Here is a 17,001-nt window from a genome sequence, read left to right as displayed (position 1 = left end):
GTTTCCAAACACTATTAAATATCAAATAATGAAATCTAGATATTTATTTTTAAGTAAGCACATGGTCTGCTGTGACTTTCACTGGGCTGAAATGCATCTAAACGTGGGTACAGTAATACTGAGTGTTGTCACTGCACTTCCTCCCTCTACACATACAGACCTAATGTACTTTAGTTTCAAACACCCAAATCAATACACAACCTGTGGGACATAATTTTTCAGATTAGAAATATTTTGAAAAATCTGGGAAATCAAACAAACAGCCCAACCCTGTAAATGTGTCACACTGGTAACCAATAAACTATGAAACCCATATTAACTTGCCATCTATTGAAATTTTCAGTTAAATAAATGTAGATATCCCCTCTGCTATGTTCACTTTTTCACTAGAAATTATAGTCTTACTAATAAAGTATTTGAAATGTATGTTTCCTTACATCATTAGGGGTCTTTTCCTGTTTCTCATGCTTTTCCCGGTCATATGCCATCTTTTTCAGAAGCTTCTTCATAGCTTTGTCCTTTTTCTCCTTCTTCTGGCTTTCAGTGTTTTGTTTTCTCACTTGGTTAACAATAAACTTAGGTATCTAGATGTACATAGATAGTTAAGTATGAATATCTATGTAAGTGCCTTAAGGAAGTAATGTATCCAAATTTTGTAAACTGACAGATAGTCAGGTAGAACTTGAAAAAAAATAGTATTTCTTTCCAGTCATAATTAAAGATTCAGGTAATATAAAGCTGTGAAACAATTTAAAACCCACTCTATTTGTGATGCTATATTCCATGCAGTACGCTCTCAGGAGAAGAGGTGGAATCATGCATTGTTTTTACCTTCCTCAGCCAAAGAAATTCCCTAAACACTTCGTCCATACAATGGTGATAATAATTTTTCCTCACATGCAGCAAAGGTCAAAATTGTTTAAAGTTGTTGATGGGCAACAAAGCCTGAACTTCTCCAATCTATCTAAGCTAGAGCTTTGTTTGAGACCATGACACAACTTCATGATTTATCAAAACATGTTTTATGTAATACGAAGTTTGGCCCAAAAGGGAAATGGACTAAACAGTGTTTCCTGTTAATAACTCTAAGCAGAAAAGAATAAATTCCTCATAACAATGTATACTGATAGGCCAAATACAAAGATCCCCCAAGGACTTATTTTTGAGTTCACATACGGTACGTACAATATTAAAACTCAGAACATCAGAGCTTAACTCGACCATAAGATGTAATGATTCTGTTCCACTCCAGAAAAGCTACCTATAAGCAAGAACTCAGCTGGATGGGACTGATATGTCTCTAAATCATGGAAATAAGTTCACATTACTTCTTTGTTCAGATGCTTTGTTTGTAAAATGTATTATTTCCCTGACCCCCACCCATTACTAATAAACTTACTGTCCAGAGAAGTTTTTGATATTGAATCATAAAGCGCATGACATTTGCTGTTCCGGCTGCCATAACAAACTCGCTTTGTTCAATAGTCTTTGAGCTAAACCCATGAAACGTGAAAAGGTTTGGGGCCATCACCATCGCAACATTCTTCAACGTCATTTTATTTTTCTCTCGATGATCAATTACCCTTTGGAGGAATTCAAGCAGTACCTGAAAGAACAGCAGAACTTACAGCTCAACTCTGCACATGAAAAAGTTACAAGTGAAACATGATGTTACATACTTTTGGAAAAAACTCTTCATTCCTTGTAAAAACACATTAGAAGCAGTCAATAATAGGAAGTGCGGATATGTTTGTTCAGAGGACTGTAATGCAAGTTTTATTTCCTTTAAGTAACAAATTACTTCATTCTTTTTATTTTTGCGGATAACATTTTCAGAAACACACAAATGACTTCAAAGCCCTGCACAGTAAGATTTTTTTTCAATATCTCTGTTATGTAGGTGCATAAGTAGCATCCCACAGATGCTTGTGAAAACATTACTGTTGGCTTTTCTTCAGTTGAAAGTGAACACAGTACTGCCAGTTGTCATGATTATGGAAGCATGGAGTAGCTAGTTCTGTAAGGTAGGCAATTCATGAATAAACCACTGCATTGTGAATGACAGGTAGCCAGTTAGAAACTGACAGTCTTCAATTAATTCAGCTCCTGATATTTGTAACTCAATTTAGGAGCTGTCCTGACTGCTTCCACACAGTAAATAAATCAAAGTTGTGTTTGAAAAATAAGTCTTAATAGGATTTTTTGCTTGTAATAGATGTTGTTCTGCATCCTACACAAATTCTGCAAATTCATTTTTGATTGTAGCGATTTCAGTAGTAAGCATGTTCTAAAAAAGATGAATAGCTTTGCTGCAAAAGGACAAGCCCAAATTGGAAGACTCCGTGTAATGTGCTGCAAATACCAACAGGAGGTGTAAATTTCTAGCTTATTAAGAAGAGAAACAACCAACACAGAAAAGCAGGGAATAAGAATTAAGAGCTAAACCCATTTCATAACAGCAAACTCTCATCCACAGTATTCTAACATTGTTTTTATTTTTGCAGTGGAAATAATGACTGCTGCTGAAAAAAAAAAAAGGAACAGAACTTGTAAGAGAAAAAGGTTGCTCATTGGGAGATTAGGGAGATTATTATTGCAATCTCCTGGAAGAATTTCAAGCCACATTCTGAAAAGTCATTAGGGAGGAATTAGGGTCCTGAGGGGGTCACTAGTTTCAGCATTGACTTTGAACTGGAAAACTGGAAAAAAAGAATGTGAAGAGACAACAGCACTCAGTGGATTCACAGAAACAGACAAAATATTTGTGCAGGAAAATAGTATTAGCAAATCTAACCTTCAGAGTGTCTCTGTTTGCTTCAGGTAGAAGGAGAACCAAAAGATTCAGAGCTTGCAGTTGCTGTTTCTTCGTTGGAAGTTCTGCAAGTGAAGCACATGAACCTCACTATTTTAAAGTGTCAGCTGTCCTCTTCAAGAAGCATGATTTCTAAGGGGAACCTCTTGCAAAATGCTGAATGCATACAAACGGCTAATTGTCACAGTGTGACAACAGACTGGCAGATCCTTATTTTCTGATATTCATTTCCAAATGTTCTTTAAGGATTCAGTTGCTGTATGACTCAGCAGACTTCTGGCAATATTTTCTAGATGCCTTGTGATTCTTTGTTTTGCAATCTTATGAGAAGAAAGAGTCAGCTAACAGTTCCTCCCTTTTTGAGCCTGTGCCCTAACATATGAAAGAGTATATTCAAAACTGCTTTCACAGTTTCTCTGATCCGCTTAACAGTTGCATGGTCTCCCAAGTCACCCACACAGAACGAATACCACGTCTTGGTAAGTAAGGCAGGTCTCCAGCAACATAAGCAGCAAGCAGCTGCAATGGCAAACCAGTGGGGATAAAGCCAAGAACAGACAAGCTTAACACATATCTAGAGCAGTGAGTGCTGTACCAAATGTAGCGAGCTATAATTAAAGTGATGTTGGTTCCGCCTTTTACCCAGTTGCGCAGTGGTATGCCATTCACCCAAGATACAGGATGGGCACATCGCTACATTCCTCCACTTCCTAGAAAAGCTCCTACATTCTCTCAGTGCTGATCAGCAGAAAGTCCCAGCTTTCTCACGTTTGTCACTTGTGAAAACTTCCTCCTGTCATGCTTTAGAGGACACGCTCTGGCAAGTCTCAAGCAGATTCCTAATGAATCATGCCACACATAAAACAAGTGAAGATAGAAGTACTTACACTTGACATAGTCTTACCACACTATTTCAAAATTCAGCAGGGCTGTTCCTGTGCATCCTGCTGGAATTCTAACTGAACTGCTTTTTCAAATGCATTTCATCCAAATCAGTTTGGGAGATACCACCAAAAAAAAAGTTCATCGATTAAAAAAAAAAACGCCCACCAAACCAACCATCTTGCTGATTACTTTCTACAATAATAAAAATTAAGGATCTGAATAAATAACCAACAAATTACATTGCCATTTAAAACATGCAAGTAGTGATAACAGAGTGCTTATATCTGCCCTAGAAAGACATACATTAAAAATAAGGCTTAAATTTAGTTCCAAAACACCAGATCACAATGCTCAAAAAGCAGTGAGAGCCAACCTTTCCCTAGGAAGGTAAGCAAAAATGGAATTGCAAAACAATTAAAAGCTGTTACATAAATCAAGGTTTTCTGTCTGTTCACCTAAATAACAGTTGAATTTTAGTTGTTTGAATTACTTAAATAAAATTGTTTAAATTTTGTTTAAGTATTAAATTCTAACCACACTACTGGAATATCATGAAAAACACTGATTAGTGTCAGAAAGATGGCCCTTTTTCTCTACCACCTGATCTTATTACATGTAACCACCAAGACGGGCAGACAATTTATACAATGGGAGGCTATAAAGTGCTGTATCTGGTTTGCATTAAATCCTTTAGCTCAATGTAGAAAGTGTTTTGGATCCTGGCACCTGAGTATTTTCTGAGTAAGTAAAACCACATAAGCCTTCCGAAAGCTCGAGAGGCAAGAAACCCTCCTGGCTCCAATCAGTATCATGGAAGTGGAACAACCTTGACGAGTTGTTTGCTGCCAGCATCATTTGAAAGCACTTCGGCTAGCTTTAACTTCCTTTTCAGTACTGCAAAATCAACAATACGATGGAGCAGGCTTAAGCACCAGCTCCCACACACTTAGTGGCCTGAAAGGCAGCTCACAATCCAGAGACTGACGCAGCCCCCCCATTTTTAAGAATATTCATCTATCTGCCCACCCATGGGAATACCCTGAAAGTGTCCATTAGAAAAGAGCCATTGCTCTGCCTGCAAACAAGGGGAACAGATTTTTCTGAAACTTGTGCTCCTGTGTTGACTGGGGAGTTTATGTTTGTGGGTTCTCACTCCTGACTCATTATCACAAAGCTGCCCACTTTCAGTTACAGCTGATATGTTTGCTGCCTTGGTGACAAGTTGGCAAGGAGGACATTTTCACAGGCACTTGCTGATCTCAAGGGACCAGGGATGATCAGCAGTTCTGACTATTCTGCTCTAACTTCTCCTGGTATAAGTGGATGAAATACTCTAAACAGTATAAATTACCATTTTTTAGATTTTCTACAGAACTACTGTACCTTTGCTGTTTGCTTTTGAGGCAAATATTGTTTATAACCTGATGCCACAATACACTATTTCTTTATAATCCATCTGTACCTCCTAAAGACTGTCAGAAACATCAGAAAGTGGCTGCGTGCTTTCATTTTATATGTAAAATATTAACCTTGATATTACATGAAAAATGTTATTTGTACATTAGCAACAATAAGCTCAGTCTTTTCTCAGAAGCCATATTGTTGTTATTCAATTTTTGTTTCTGTTTCACTTATTATTAGCAAAAATACTGCTATGGCAAAGAGGCAATTCACTGCACTGCAATTCTTCTCAGCTGAGACAGAAAGGACGCTACTCACTCTGTACATCTTGGAAAGCTTTGAGATATTCTACAGTGAGGAGTGGCTGAGGCAGTTCACGGATGAAGAGTTTTAAAAGACTTGCTGCATCATGCTGCTTTACATTTTCCCAGTTGAAAGTCCCTTCATAAAATTTTGCTTCCAGTTCTTGGCATAGATTCTGAAAGGCAGTACAGAGAGCACCAATAACACTTGGCTGCTGGAAGTCATGCATTATACACACAGCAATACTTTCCACACTTCGAAAGAGGGGAAAAAGGAACATCTGAAATATCACTTAACTCCAGCTGCCGCTGATCTTTTGCTACAAAAAGATAAATTTGGGATTGGAAGCACTGCAAGCAAACACTTAGTAACAGGCAGCAGATTGGCAAATCCTACAGGAAGAAATCCCTTGGTGCTGCCTCAAGGCCAAATGGAATATATTCTAAGAACCAGATATCACACCCACGCACATAAAGGTTATGACTTCCCTTCCCCCAAAATATTGAGATGTGGCTGATACAGATAGCAATTCTGAAACTGCTATCAAATGGTCTTGCTGTAATGCATGCATGGCTATTTTCATATACAAATATGGCCATTGGGAAAACACAGGGAAAAATTCTGTGACTGGATAGCCGGATGTTTGGCCACCTACAGGGAATCACTTCATGCCACTTGGCACATACAGCTTTGCCTAGCAGTGGATGTCAAACGTGCCCTTTGCAGAAGGGGACTGTACTGCGTAACATGAGGTTATGCAACAGAATAAACAGCATGCAAAGTCTCAGTGATACCTCGGAACTCTGAGGTTGGCAAAGGGCGTGATACTGTTTATAGTAGACATTACCCTGTACCTGCCCTGCTCCCACAGCAGGACTATTACTGGGCTGCAGAGCCGTATAAATGGGAACACACTGCAAAGACTGAGTCCCCCTTAGACTCTCATTAAGCATCAGTACCAGCCTTACATCCACTCCCAGTCTAGCAGAGTAGGAAGTGGCCTGAGTACAGGGCCAATGGCCCTGAGACACCTCTCACAAGTCCCTCACTTGTCTCAGCTCTTCAAGGCAGAAAAGGAGGACAGAGGCACTGTCCACATTCAGACCAAATCACTGTGGCAAATGCAGTATTAGATATCTAGATAAAATTAATTGTTATATCTGAGAGGCAAGGGCAGAAATGTCAACTATGCATCCTAATGCACCAATGCTTAGATTTTAAAGTAAAGGTACTTAATTAAGGGGTATATGCAATGCTTTATTTTAGTAATAACTCTAAAATCTATAGAATAAGACAGCAAAATATTTTCCTTGAGATTATCTGTGCCTTTCTATAAAACTAATGAGGAAATGAGGAAAACATTTCATTATTCTATAGGAGAAAAAATTAAGAAAATTAAGAAAAAGCATTAATCCTTTAGTATGCTAAATTCTTTGCTTTTCTATAAAATTTTCTATTTGAATAAGTTAGGGAACTTAACATCTTTGCTAACAAAACAATTGCTTAATTCAAAGAAGCATCTGCAAATAAAGAGGTAAAAAAATAATGAAAATCAAATAGCAAATGATCCCCTGCCTTGGAAATCACTGATAAAAATCAAAGAATAAGCAAATAAACAAAATCCCTCTGAAATCATTCCAGTTTGCAGAACTGATGAAAAGTGGAAAATAAAGAACGGAGGAAAATTGTAAAAAAAAAATAAATCTCGTAGTTACTGGTAAACAAAGCCAATTTCCATAATATTCCCTTCTGTTCAGTTGTTTCCAATGAACCAGCTGCTGGACCAAGTTCTACATGACAGAGACTGGCAGACATCTCTGGACAGCTGAATCTACTTAAATGGTCTTTTCCGTTTAGAATTTAAGGCCAGCTCAGACCATCTTTTTAACACATTGACTCTTGGCGTGAATCATGCCGTGTATTTAGTTTCCTGAATTAAGGCAAATACTGGGGAAGACTGCATGTAATTGGCAGTCTGCAAAGTGGTGGTGTGCACGGATGTGCCTAACAAGATTGCGCTTAGTGAGTTGTGATATTGCTGTTCATAAAAATAAATGTGAGAGGTTCTTAGTACATGCTGGCTGCCTTGCCCTGTAACATAGGTTAAGTCTACCTATTAAAATAGGCTCAAATGCCAGGAAAAAAGCTTCCTCCTGGCGTAAAAAGACTGCATTAACTGTTCAGATGATTAAGCTTGATCAGGGAAAAAGCAAAAGGCTGGAAAGCTCAAGCCGAGAATTAATGGGATTTTGGCACAACTGAATTTGAAACATAGCCTTGACTCATCTTCAAAGTTAAGCTCTAGTCTTGTCCCCAGAGCTACACTGGATGAAACCATCAGCTTTCTGGCTAATATAACACAATTTTCTTTGTAAAGAGATTTTGCTTTCTGTTTTTCAAGATTTTCATAACAGCCCAATGTTAAAATAGATCTGTATGACAAAATTAAACCAGCGAACACAGGTAAGTTTCGGGAGATGTTAAGAATCTGTGCAATGTCTTACCTTTATTCTTGTTGCAACTCCTGGTATTCTAAGAAGTCCTTCTGTTTCCAGAGTTGCCTCTTCTATCTGGGCAATCAACTGCCAAACACAAACCAAATTACATGAATGAAGATGCCAATTAAAAATTACTGGTAGATAGTTCTGATATATTGGAGCTTTTATGCATGTATCTGTGGGTGTGCATATGTGTACACATGCATCTGTGCAGACACATGTAACAAGCAGACAAACACACATATGGATTACAGATGTTGCACAACAAAATCTTTAATACGGCTCTTACCTGTTTTATGAACACTGTTAAAAGAGTTTGTCTATTTTATTAAAAGAGAAAACTGTATTTTTAGGCCTCCTTAAAGTCTCTTCCAAAGACTGAAGCAGGGTGTTTTGTTTTGTTTTTTTTTCCAAAATTACTGTGGTATCAAAACTAAATCCTAACTAGTACTCTTGTTGAAATATCTCAGAATCAAAATAATTAAGATAAAGTTAGTGATACTAACTTCCTCACATATACTCTTCTTCACAACTTTAACAGAGTAAATATTTTCAGGCTTAGAAAAAGCCTCAGTTTTGCAAATATTGGCATTCTCCTAACAAACCCAACAGTCTGCAGTCCTACTCATGGCTTAGATAAATTAGTAGAAATTCTATAGAAGTACTTAAAACATGTATCACCAATTCTGTGTCTCTAAAAGATACACCTAGAAGTATTCACTGAAGGATGGATCAAAGAGTATTCAAATTACATTTGTAAACATCACAAGCTGATTACATCATTTTAGCACAAATGGTTCTCCAAGTGTTTAGCTAGGGCAGTGCCTTTGTTTCATACCTACCTGTGACAGCTCCTGAGTAAGAAGAATTATGCAACATAGTTGTGTTTTCTCCAGTAACAGAAATTAAAGGGGGTTTACCAACTACAATATTTATGTAACTGATAAATGCTATAAAGACATTCAGACATAAAAAAAAATAACAAAACAAAAACCACAAAGTTATAAAACAGCATTAAAGGTGTCACCGTGGTATATTTTCCTTGGTTAATAAGTAAATAAATAGATAAAAGGCACTAACTGGCTGCATCCAACTCTCACTGTAGCTGGCTTACACCAGAGCAGCAGCTGCCAGTTTTATGCATCACACACGAAGTCACTGTGGGCATGTTATGAGATTTGCCACCACAGAATCATATAATAGTCAGGGTTGGAAAGGACCTTAGGTCTGATGGCACCACTGGTGGCCACAACTCCTTCTCACACACTCACAAGTGCTCCCTTGGCAGGCAGTTAAGAGGTGGCCACTGGCCACCAACAGCCTCCTGCCTACAGGAAATCCCCCCTTCATCTCTATCAGGGCTGTTTTGCATGGCTTCATTAGCAGGCGAGAGACCTGAATTATTATCAGCAGAAACTTCTGGTGGAGACACATGGATTGGTGTTACCCTGAGATTTTCCAGTCGGAAAACCCCCAGACTAAAATTAGGTTGTTATTTTTAACTGCAATTCCTCAATGAAATAAAAACTAGGTGTATTTTTCATGAAAAGATTTTTTTTTTTTAATTAAGCAACCTTCCTATTACCTTGGCTTGTTTCATTTCAGTGATAACCAAAGTACATTTAAAAAGCAGCATGCACAAAAATGTTCCTTCTTCCAATTTATATAAATCTCCTATTCTTGGAAAGTACACGCTGTAGAGAATAGGCAGAAGAAATGGAAAACTTTATTTTCATATTCTCATTTAAAGAAAAACTGTATTCCAAGTGATGTCTGCACCTTGCAAAACAAAACGCATCTCTAAGCTAGAAACGTTTATGTAGAATTTTCTTCCTGAAGAACTATGCTTACAATGTGAGTAGGATAGCACAGTGATCAATCACTTTTTGTCATCTGATTTCTTTTTTTCTAGATAGCATCTTTCCCAGAAATATATTTTTAGGATCCTGAGGAAGTAATTTCTGGCATGAATGACACAGCAATAGTTTTAAGAGAGTGATGCAAAACTGCTTTGAATTTTCTGTTTCTCAAAAAATAACTTCACAAGCAGGTCCACAAGCCTACTGAAATGGTGATGACATAGCACTGAGTTTCCATCAGTGTTACGCCAGGTCCACACAGTGTGTTCTCTCCCTTCTCATGCAGTGAGATTTGCTATGTATGGGCAGTAAATTCACAGTCTCCATCATCCTTCCCATTCCTTTCCCCATTACCATGGCATCACACAGGCCAAAGCATCCCCCTGTGTACTAAAGCAACTTGAAGAGGGCCGCTGCCACCAACACAGGCAGTTATCCAGGCAGATTCTCAACTCCTAGCCACCTGCCCTGTGGCCCAGCTCACTTCCTAGAAAGGTAGGATCAGCCTGTGGGACAGGGACTGAGAACTTCTATAGAATTTCAAGTATTTGTTCTGAAAAAAAAATAAAGGACAGTCCAACTCATGATGGAAGTTACACCACCTTTACGAAATGGAATTTGGCTGCAGTAGGTTCTTACACAGATTGTCAAGTTTCACACGCTTAGTAAACTTGCCTAAATCATGGAGACCAGTTGTAACAAAAAACAAATTTTATTCCTTTAACTCAAAATATGTCTGGTACAAAGCAAAGTATTGCATTTACTGAATTAATAAGTAAAGCTGCAAATAAAAGTTACAATAACTTTGATTGATTAGTCATATACTGAAAACTGTGCTACAAGCAGCAAATAAATCCAGGACAAAATGTAATTTGTCATTTGCAGCATGTAACAAGTTGACTTGTTCATGCCTATTCACCTTTTGAAAAATCAGTGGGATCTTGGTTCCTGGTACCTTCTTCTGATCCTGTTCCAGTAAAACTGACAGTGGGACACCAAACAAGCCACACTCTGAAGAATAATGCAAAAGAAACAGAGATATTATCCACATCTGTTCCAGTACATGTGGTAATGGCATAAACCCACATTTTTGAAGCAACAGATCTATTCAATATATTCAGAGCTATTGGCCTTCTGTTCAAAGTGTTTGAATGTCTTCGTCAATGAAGTTAACATACAAAGCTTTCTGGTTAAAAGGATTCATTCATCTCTTCCTTCAAACATAAATCAGGAGTCTTCTGTTTTGACTTCAAATTGTTATCCACATATTCTGCAGCACAGTGAAGCAAACTGCATAAATGAACCACCTGCATGGTTCTTATATGCAGAATGGATGTGATGATGACCCTACAGTGAAGATCTTCATCATTCAATGCAAGTTATTATAGTTAAGATGCAAATGGCATGAGTAAAACATCAAAAAATTTGGCTACTAAAATGAGACAGATGTAATTATAACAGACAGCTACTATGAATGCTTCTCTCTATGAGAGTTTTGAAAGAAGAGCTTGACAAACCCTGTGCTTTTGCATTATACAATACCTGCAGAATAGCAAGATCACCATCTCACCAAAAGGTGTTTTGCTTTTGAATTTTCTTTCTTTAATAGAAGCAAAAGTACAGTATTTTGGTTTAAAAATATCCTTTACAATAGTGCTAAGACAATGCCAGTTAAAAAAAAAGGAATCCAGTCTCAGTTAACCTAGCCCTAATGCAAAACTAGCCTTAGTCTTCAAGTAAATGGGACTCCCATGCATTTATGGCCCAGCTGAATAAAAGTGGATGATCATTAAGAAAAAACTGTATTGATAACAACTAACCCAAAGTTTGCTGACATAGAGCTTCTCTGTCAGAACTACTGACAATTGCTGTATGTGCAATTTTTCTGAAACAGCATATAATACTACATACAGCTAAAAACTCCTGCTTGGTATGTTGCCATGCCAATATTGAGCACAGAACAGCTGTAATTGCTAAAAAGGTGTCAGCCCTTCAGGGAATGTGATATATGTCAAAGAAACAGCTTCAGTGCCAAACCAGGGAATTCTTGTATCTCTATCAGCATAAAAAGTCTACCTATAAAATATGTAGAGACTCATACAGTTGATATCTATATCCCATAGTTTTATAATCTTGAAGATCTTGTCAATAATAAAAGTTTCTACTGAGATGAAGTTGGAAAACCAAACTGAGCCTAGCCCATAATTTTTAACTTTAAAAAAGGCTTTTCATCAATGTTTTTCATGACTGCCTGTCATTCAGATAATAATGCTATGAGTGAAATTCAATTAACAATAAATTTGGTAAGAAGAATCAAAACTAAATCCCAAAATACAGGAGAAGAAAGTATATTGGTGAAAGCACAAGCACTACTACAGCAGAGCAAACAGCATATTCTGAAGAATCTGCTGTTCATTGCTGTATATCTCTCAACCCTCTCTGTTGCTTTTAATTATTTAAAGTGAGCTATTGCTCTGTCACATTCACTGAACCTCAACAACAGGGTTTTGGCCAAAGCTGCCTTGTGATTAACTGGTAACATATTTCAAGTTCTTGTAAAGCATTTAGCAGAAACCAGAAATACAGAAAACAAACAAAGCACTGAAAACCTTCTTGAAAAAAGCACTGTGATTATACATATATATGCTCCAATAGCTTACAGAGCAAAAGGACACATTGCAGCTGTCTTGACATCCTCTGCAACAGCCCAAATCTTCCACTTAACGTGATGCCATTCAGCATAAAAACTGCATTATGGCTTGAGTAAATAGTGAATGGGCAAGGCCTATGTGACACAGGAAAGTTTGTACCACACAGAAGAGGAAAGCAGATGGCAAAGGCTCCCAGCATTCAAGCCAAGGGCAAGAAAAGCAAAGACAAAGAGCAGAGCCCCATAGCTGGAGTGACCATGAACTTGCTTGAAGTATGCCTTGAGTTAAGGCATATAATTGAATGCTCCTCAGGACCTGTTACTATTTATATATTAATATACATTTTCTGCTGGAAAATCATAAAGAAATGGATGCATTTGTTTATTGGATTAAAACAGACCCATTTGGTTCAGAATATGAAACACTCACTCACCTTTGGTTTTGATTTTTACAGCTTTTTGCTGCTTGAATTCTGTCCCAAGTATGTCATAGAGAGCAGTTAATTCAATCAGTGCTAAAGAATAGACTTTCTTCATGTCCTGAGGGGCCAGGTCACCAATCTTTGTGGTCCCTGTTTTGTCCTTCGGCACCCTGAAATTCTAAAAGCAGAGATTTGCAGCAAAGTGAATAATCCAAGTCATAGCAAATTACTTAGCTTCCTTCAGGGCACACCTATCATCATAAATCCTGCTTAAATTAAAATCACAGGAGACTCCCCCAAACAGGTTGAAAAGCAGATGATCTTAAAATCATAGGAGGATTTCGGTTCCTAGTGACTTCTGGAAGTCATCTAATTCAACTACCTGCTAAATGCAAGGCTAAATTCAAAGTCTGATTAGGTTGCCTGTTGCATTGTCCAGCTGAATTTTGAAGTCCCAGTAACCTCTCTGGGCACCCATTCCGATGCTTAATGCTCTCATAGGGACTTCTTTTAATTTGCAAAACAGAATTTCCCCTGTGGTCATTTGGGTTCACTGACTTTTGGCCTTCAACTGTGAACCTCGAAGAGTCTGGCTTTGTTCTGCGTGTAATCAACCACCTTCACCCCCATATCATCACCTTCTGCCCTTTTGCAATCTACAGTGGTGGAAATGGCTATCAGTGAACAATTCTATACACATACAATTGGGGTAGAAATCCCTCTGCAGTTATGCACACAAAATAACATATTTGGCTGCCTTTAATAATAAAGGGGTTCCCTTCTTAGGGAAGGAGGATTCTTAATTATGATTCATTTCTACTACACTAAATGCTCAGATGCTGCAGAGACCAGTATAAAGAACTCGGCTGAAAGGGTGAGCAAAAGCAACTTCCTAGCTCATAGAGCTTTTTAACTCCGTCAGCAGGCTTCTAAGCAAGACTCTTGCTGCGCCTGACATTAGTGGTTCGCATGACTCAAAGCAGGAAGGCTGACAAGACTTTCTTCCATTTGAAAAGATATATTATACTCCAGTATTATCTTCTTATCCTGTACAAACCAGTGACAGCAAGGATGAATGTGTGGTTATGGTACATGACTACAAGAGCACATACTGAAACATAAACATAAATATAGTAGATACACAGTCAGTTTCCCGCCTTGAGGTTTCATTGACTTGCACAAACACATATATTTAAAAATAGCTGCCAATGACAAAGGTGCAACAAATACAAATTGTAGATTTAAACAGGTTACTCCCTTGCTTTCCCTATCATTTTGCAACAACTTCCATCACTGAAGAAATCCCATGGCCATGGGTTTGAGCAATCCTTCATAAGCCTAGCTAAAAGTCTAGCTAATATGTGTTTTATACAATGGATTATGCATATATATGCATATATACAGAAGTTAAAGTATAGCTATCATTTCTTGTTACAGCCTGCATTAAGAGAAACATGACTCAAACACCCTTAGTGTCTGGTTTATAATGTTTAAACTAGGATACACAGGATAATTGCTATTTGAAGAACTGCACATGTCCTTATCTAGATTAAGTGGTTGAAGAACTGTGAAACATTATTACTTCAGACAGTATATTTACTCAGACATGTTTGCATACACTGTTAGGGGAAAGAAAATAGAGATGTTTTTCATGCCAGTCATTAGTTTACAGGTCATACATAACTGCAAGTTCATGAACTGTCAGATAGAGAGAGATCCTCAGAGAGATGTCTGAGGATCAACAATAAAATGCCTGGGAGGATTTTGTTTTCTATTTGGATTCATTCAGAATGAGCCTTTTTTAATTCATGGTTGGAAAGAAAAACTGAGCACAAACTAATCCTTAATTCCCTGCCATTTGACTCTAGACCTCTACAGACCTTTCTGTTCTTCATTCTCACCCCTCACCTATCTGCACTGGATAACTGTACAAGGTTTCTACATGCATCCACCAACCTTTTTAAATGACAACACCGCTTTTTATTACAGAGGTAAGGCATCTTACCTCATAAAACAGGAAAAATAGTTGTAAACAAATGATATAAGAACACAGTTTGTGTACAACTACCAAGCCACTATTCCACCTTAATATTACCAGTGCATTATTGCTTACACATAGAGTGCATTTTGCCATTCAGACAATGACATAAATAGGCATAAAAGTAGTTACTTCCATGTTATTGAGAATACCATTCCCAAAAATAAGTTTTCTTGAGAAGGTCTATCCCCCATGAAGCTGGATCCGACAACATTCTTCTAAGTCTAATTTACCCACCACCAGATAAATATCAAGCAAACAGTACCACTAGCAAAAACAAAGAATGAGAGCAATAAACAGGAAACACTTACTGGGAGAAGAGTGTCACGCCCTCCACCCTTGCACATTTTGCCTACTGAGCTGTCTTTGAAATTAGCTGCCTGTTCTGAAAAAGATATCTCCAGATTGATATCAGTGTCTGAAGACGGCATGTCTTCAAGCGAGCTCTTCTGTTCATCAGTTCCAAGACTGAACTTTGGACCTGAAAACAGAGTGAAAAAAACCTACTAATCAACAGCAGTACAATTGAGGAACACTCAGTGAATGACAGTAAGTTTAAAACCAAGTAGAAGTTAATCCTGTGCAAGGGATGGACTTTCTGGTTGCAAATTCACTAATTTCTGCATATTTTTATGTATGTAAAAAATTCAGCTTCTTATAAAGATCCATCTTTTGTAGTTTTTCTTGACTAATTCTGCTGAGTCATGGGGTTCTCTCCCATGTTACGGAAAGATAAAGCAATCCACCTCCAATAGCAGACTCCCAGAATCTGCCAGAGCCAAACAGCTCTGGCATCAGGAGCTTCTTGCCATCAAATGCTTTCCAGCCTCTAAGACTGTAATATCCTGCAACCAAACCAGCAATTATTTCTGTTGGTAAAATTTCAAAAGCAAAACAGAATGTTTCGTCTATTATCCAAAGCACTAATATCTGAGAGTAACATGGAGATCATGTCTTTGTCCCAACATTTCTGTCCTCACCTCAGTCTGAAGAGTCTAGACTCTTCAAAACTGTTTGGACATGTTTCCATGATACAGGGAAAGACTGAGTACATAAAGAAGACCCTACTTCTCTTTCTTTGTTCTTTGGTCCTTAAAGGAATAGAAGACTAGACAAATCTAGAACTTTTTTTTGTTAAACCAACCAACCAAAAAAAACAAAAAACAAAACAAAACAAAAAACACCACAGGAAAAAAAAAAAAAAGGAGAGGCAGTTCTGCTTTTAGAAAAGCCCAATTTCATAGTACATCAACCACTGCTCTTCAGTCGGAAGTTAAAATATATCATGAAAGAAGCAAGGATAAAATTACAATGTAAATAACACTATTGAATACAAAGCATCAAAGCCAATTTAGTCACAGAAAGGTTCTGATCTCTCCTCCATCTCTCCTGTGATATGGTACTCCTTAAAGGATACACCCAGGACTAGGTTTCTTGTACAAGACATTACAAATATCTTGCAAGTATATGTAATGAAACTCAGACTTCCTTAAAAGCAGGGCAAACAAACAATTCAATCCTGCTCATTTCAGTGGGACCATGATTCTGTCACTGACTCTTACCCACAGGAGACAAAAGCCTGGTCAAAGCTAGCATACAGAAGTGCAGGAAAACATGGGATGGAAATGGACATGAGCTGAGGACGGAAACCATGAGCAGTGCATATTCTTTGGTATAGGAGTATTGTGTAACATAATTAATTTCTTTACACCACTGTGGGAAATGTTTGTATGGCCTGCAATAACTATGCCACCTCAAGCCAGAGAAAAATTCCTAGAAAACAGTTACAGGTACAGCAACATTTGACCATGAAAGGTCAAAGGGGAAAGGCTACAGACAGGCTGATGTAAGAGAGAAGGCCTCAGTGAAGTGCTGCTCTACACTGATATTTTCAGAGGCCTGAAAAAGAGCTGAGCTGCAAGCACACAACCCAAACAACAAATGAAGCACCAAGTTTAAAAAACAAAATGACACCAGCCTGAATTTTTTTCGGAATCATACCTATGTCTACTTGAAAGAGACAAAACTAAGACTAGGCTCTGATATTCTTTAGAGTGAGCCCCAAAAATAACCTCAGTCTACTGGAACCAAACTCAGGGGACCTGATAGGCAAGTGGCTGCAGCCACCACAGC

At 37.9% G+C, this 17,001-nt stretch overlaps 1 protein-coding gene across 7 annotated transcripts in view; it reads right to left on the bottom strand.

Annotated features, from left to right (window-relative positions):
• Positions 1 to 17,001, bottom strand: part of ARHGAP18 (Rho GTPase activating protein 18) — a 93,929-nt gene that overhangs the window by 12,516 nt on the left and 64,412 nt on the right. For 6 of the 7 annotated variants that reach the window (XM_061474988.1, XM_061474986.1, XM_061474987.1 and 3 more), the window contains exons 5-12: positions 15,180 to 15,349; positions 12,843 to 13,008; positions 10,678 to 10,769; positions 7,906 to 7,983; positions 5,417 to 5,576; positions 2,795 to 2,877; positions 1,400 to 1,606; positions 438 to 584 (exon numbers count right to left, since the gene is read on the bottom strand). In XM_061474988.1, the coding sequence (XP_061330972.1) occupies positions 438 to 584; positions 1,400 to 1,606; positions 2,795 to 2,877; positions 5,417 to 5,576; positions 7,906 to 7,983; positions 10,678 to 10,769; positions 12,843 to 13,008; positions 15,180 to 15,349 (1,103 nt within the window). The remainder of the gene's footprint in view (positions 1 to 437; positions 585 to 1,399; positions 1,607 to 2,794; positions 2,878 to 5,416; positions 5,577 to 7,905; positions 7,984 to 10,677; positions 10,770 to 12,842; positions 13,009 to 15,179; positions 15,350 to 17,001) is intronic. The other variant, XM_061474992.1, reaches the window with a different exon arrangement.

Source organism: Pezoporus flaviventris, unplaced genomic scaffold (assembly GCF_033815535.1).
Source record: "Pezoporus flaviventris isolate CSIRO_AGI_PZ_B2104156 unplaced genomic scaffold, CSIRO_AGI_Pfla_v1 ptg000081l, whole genome shotgun sequence".
Lineage (NCBI taxonomy): Eukaryota > Metazoa > Chordata > Aves > Psittaciformes > Psittacidae > Pezoporus > Pezoporus flaviventris.
Note: the sequence above shows the minus strand (reverse complement) of the source record. Positions and strands in the feature narration are given on the sequence as shown.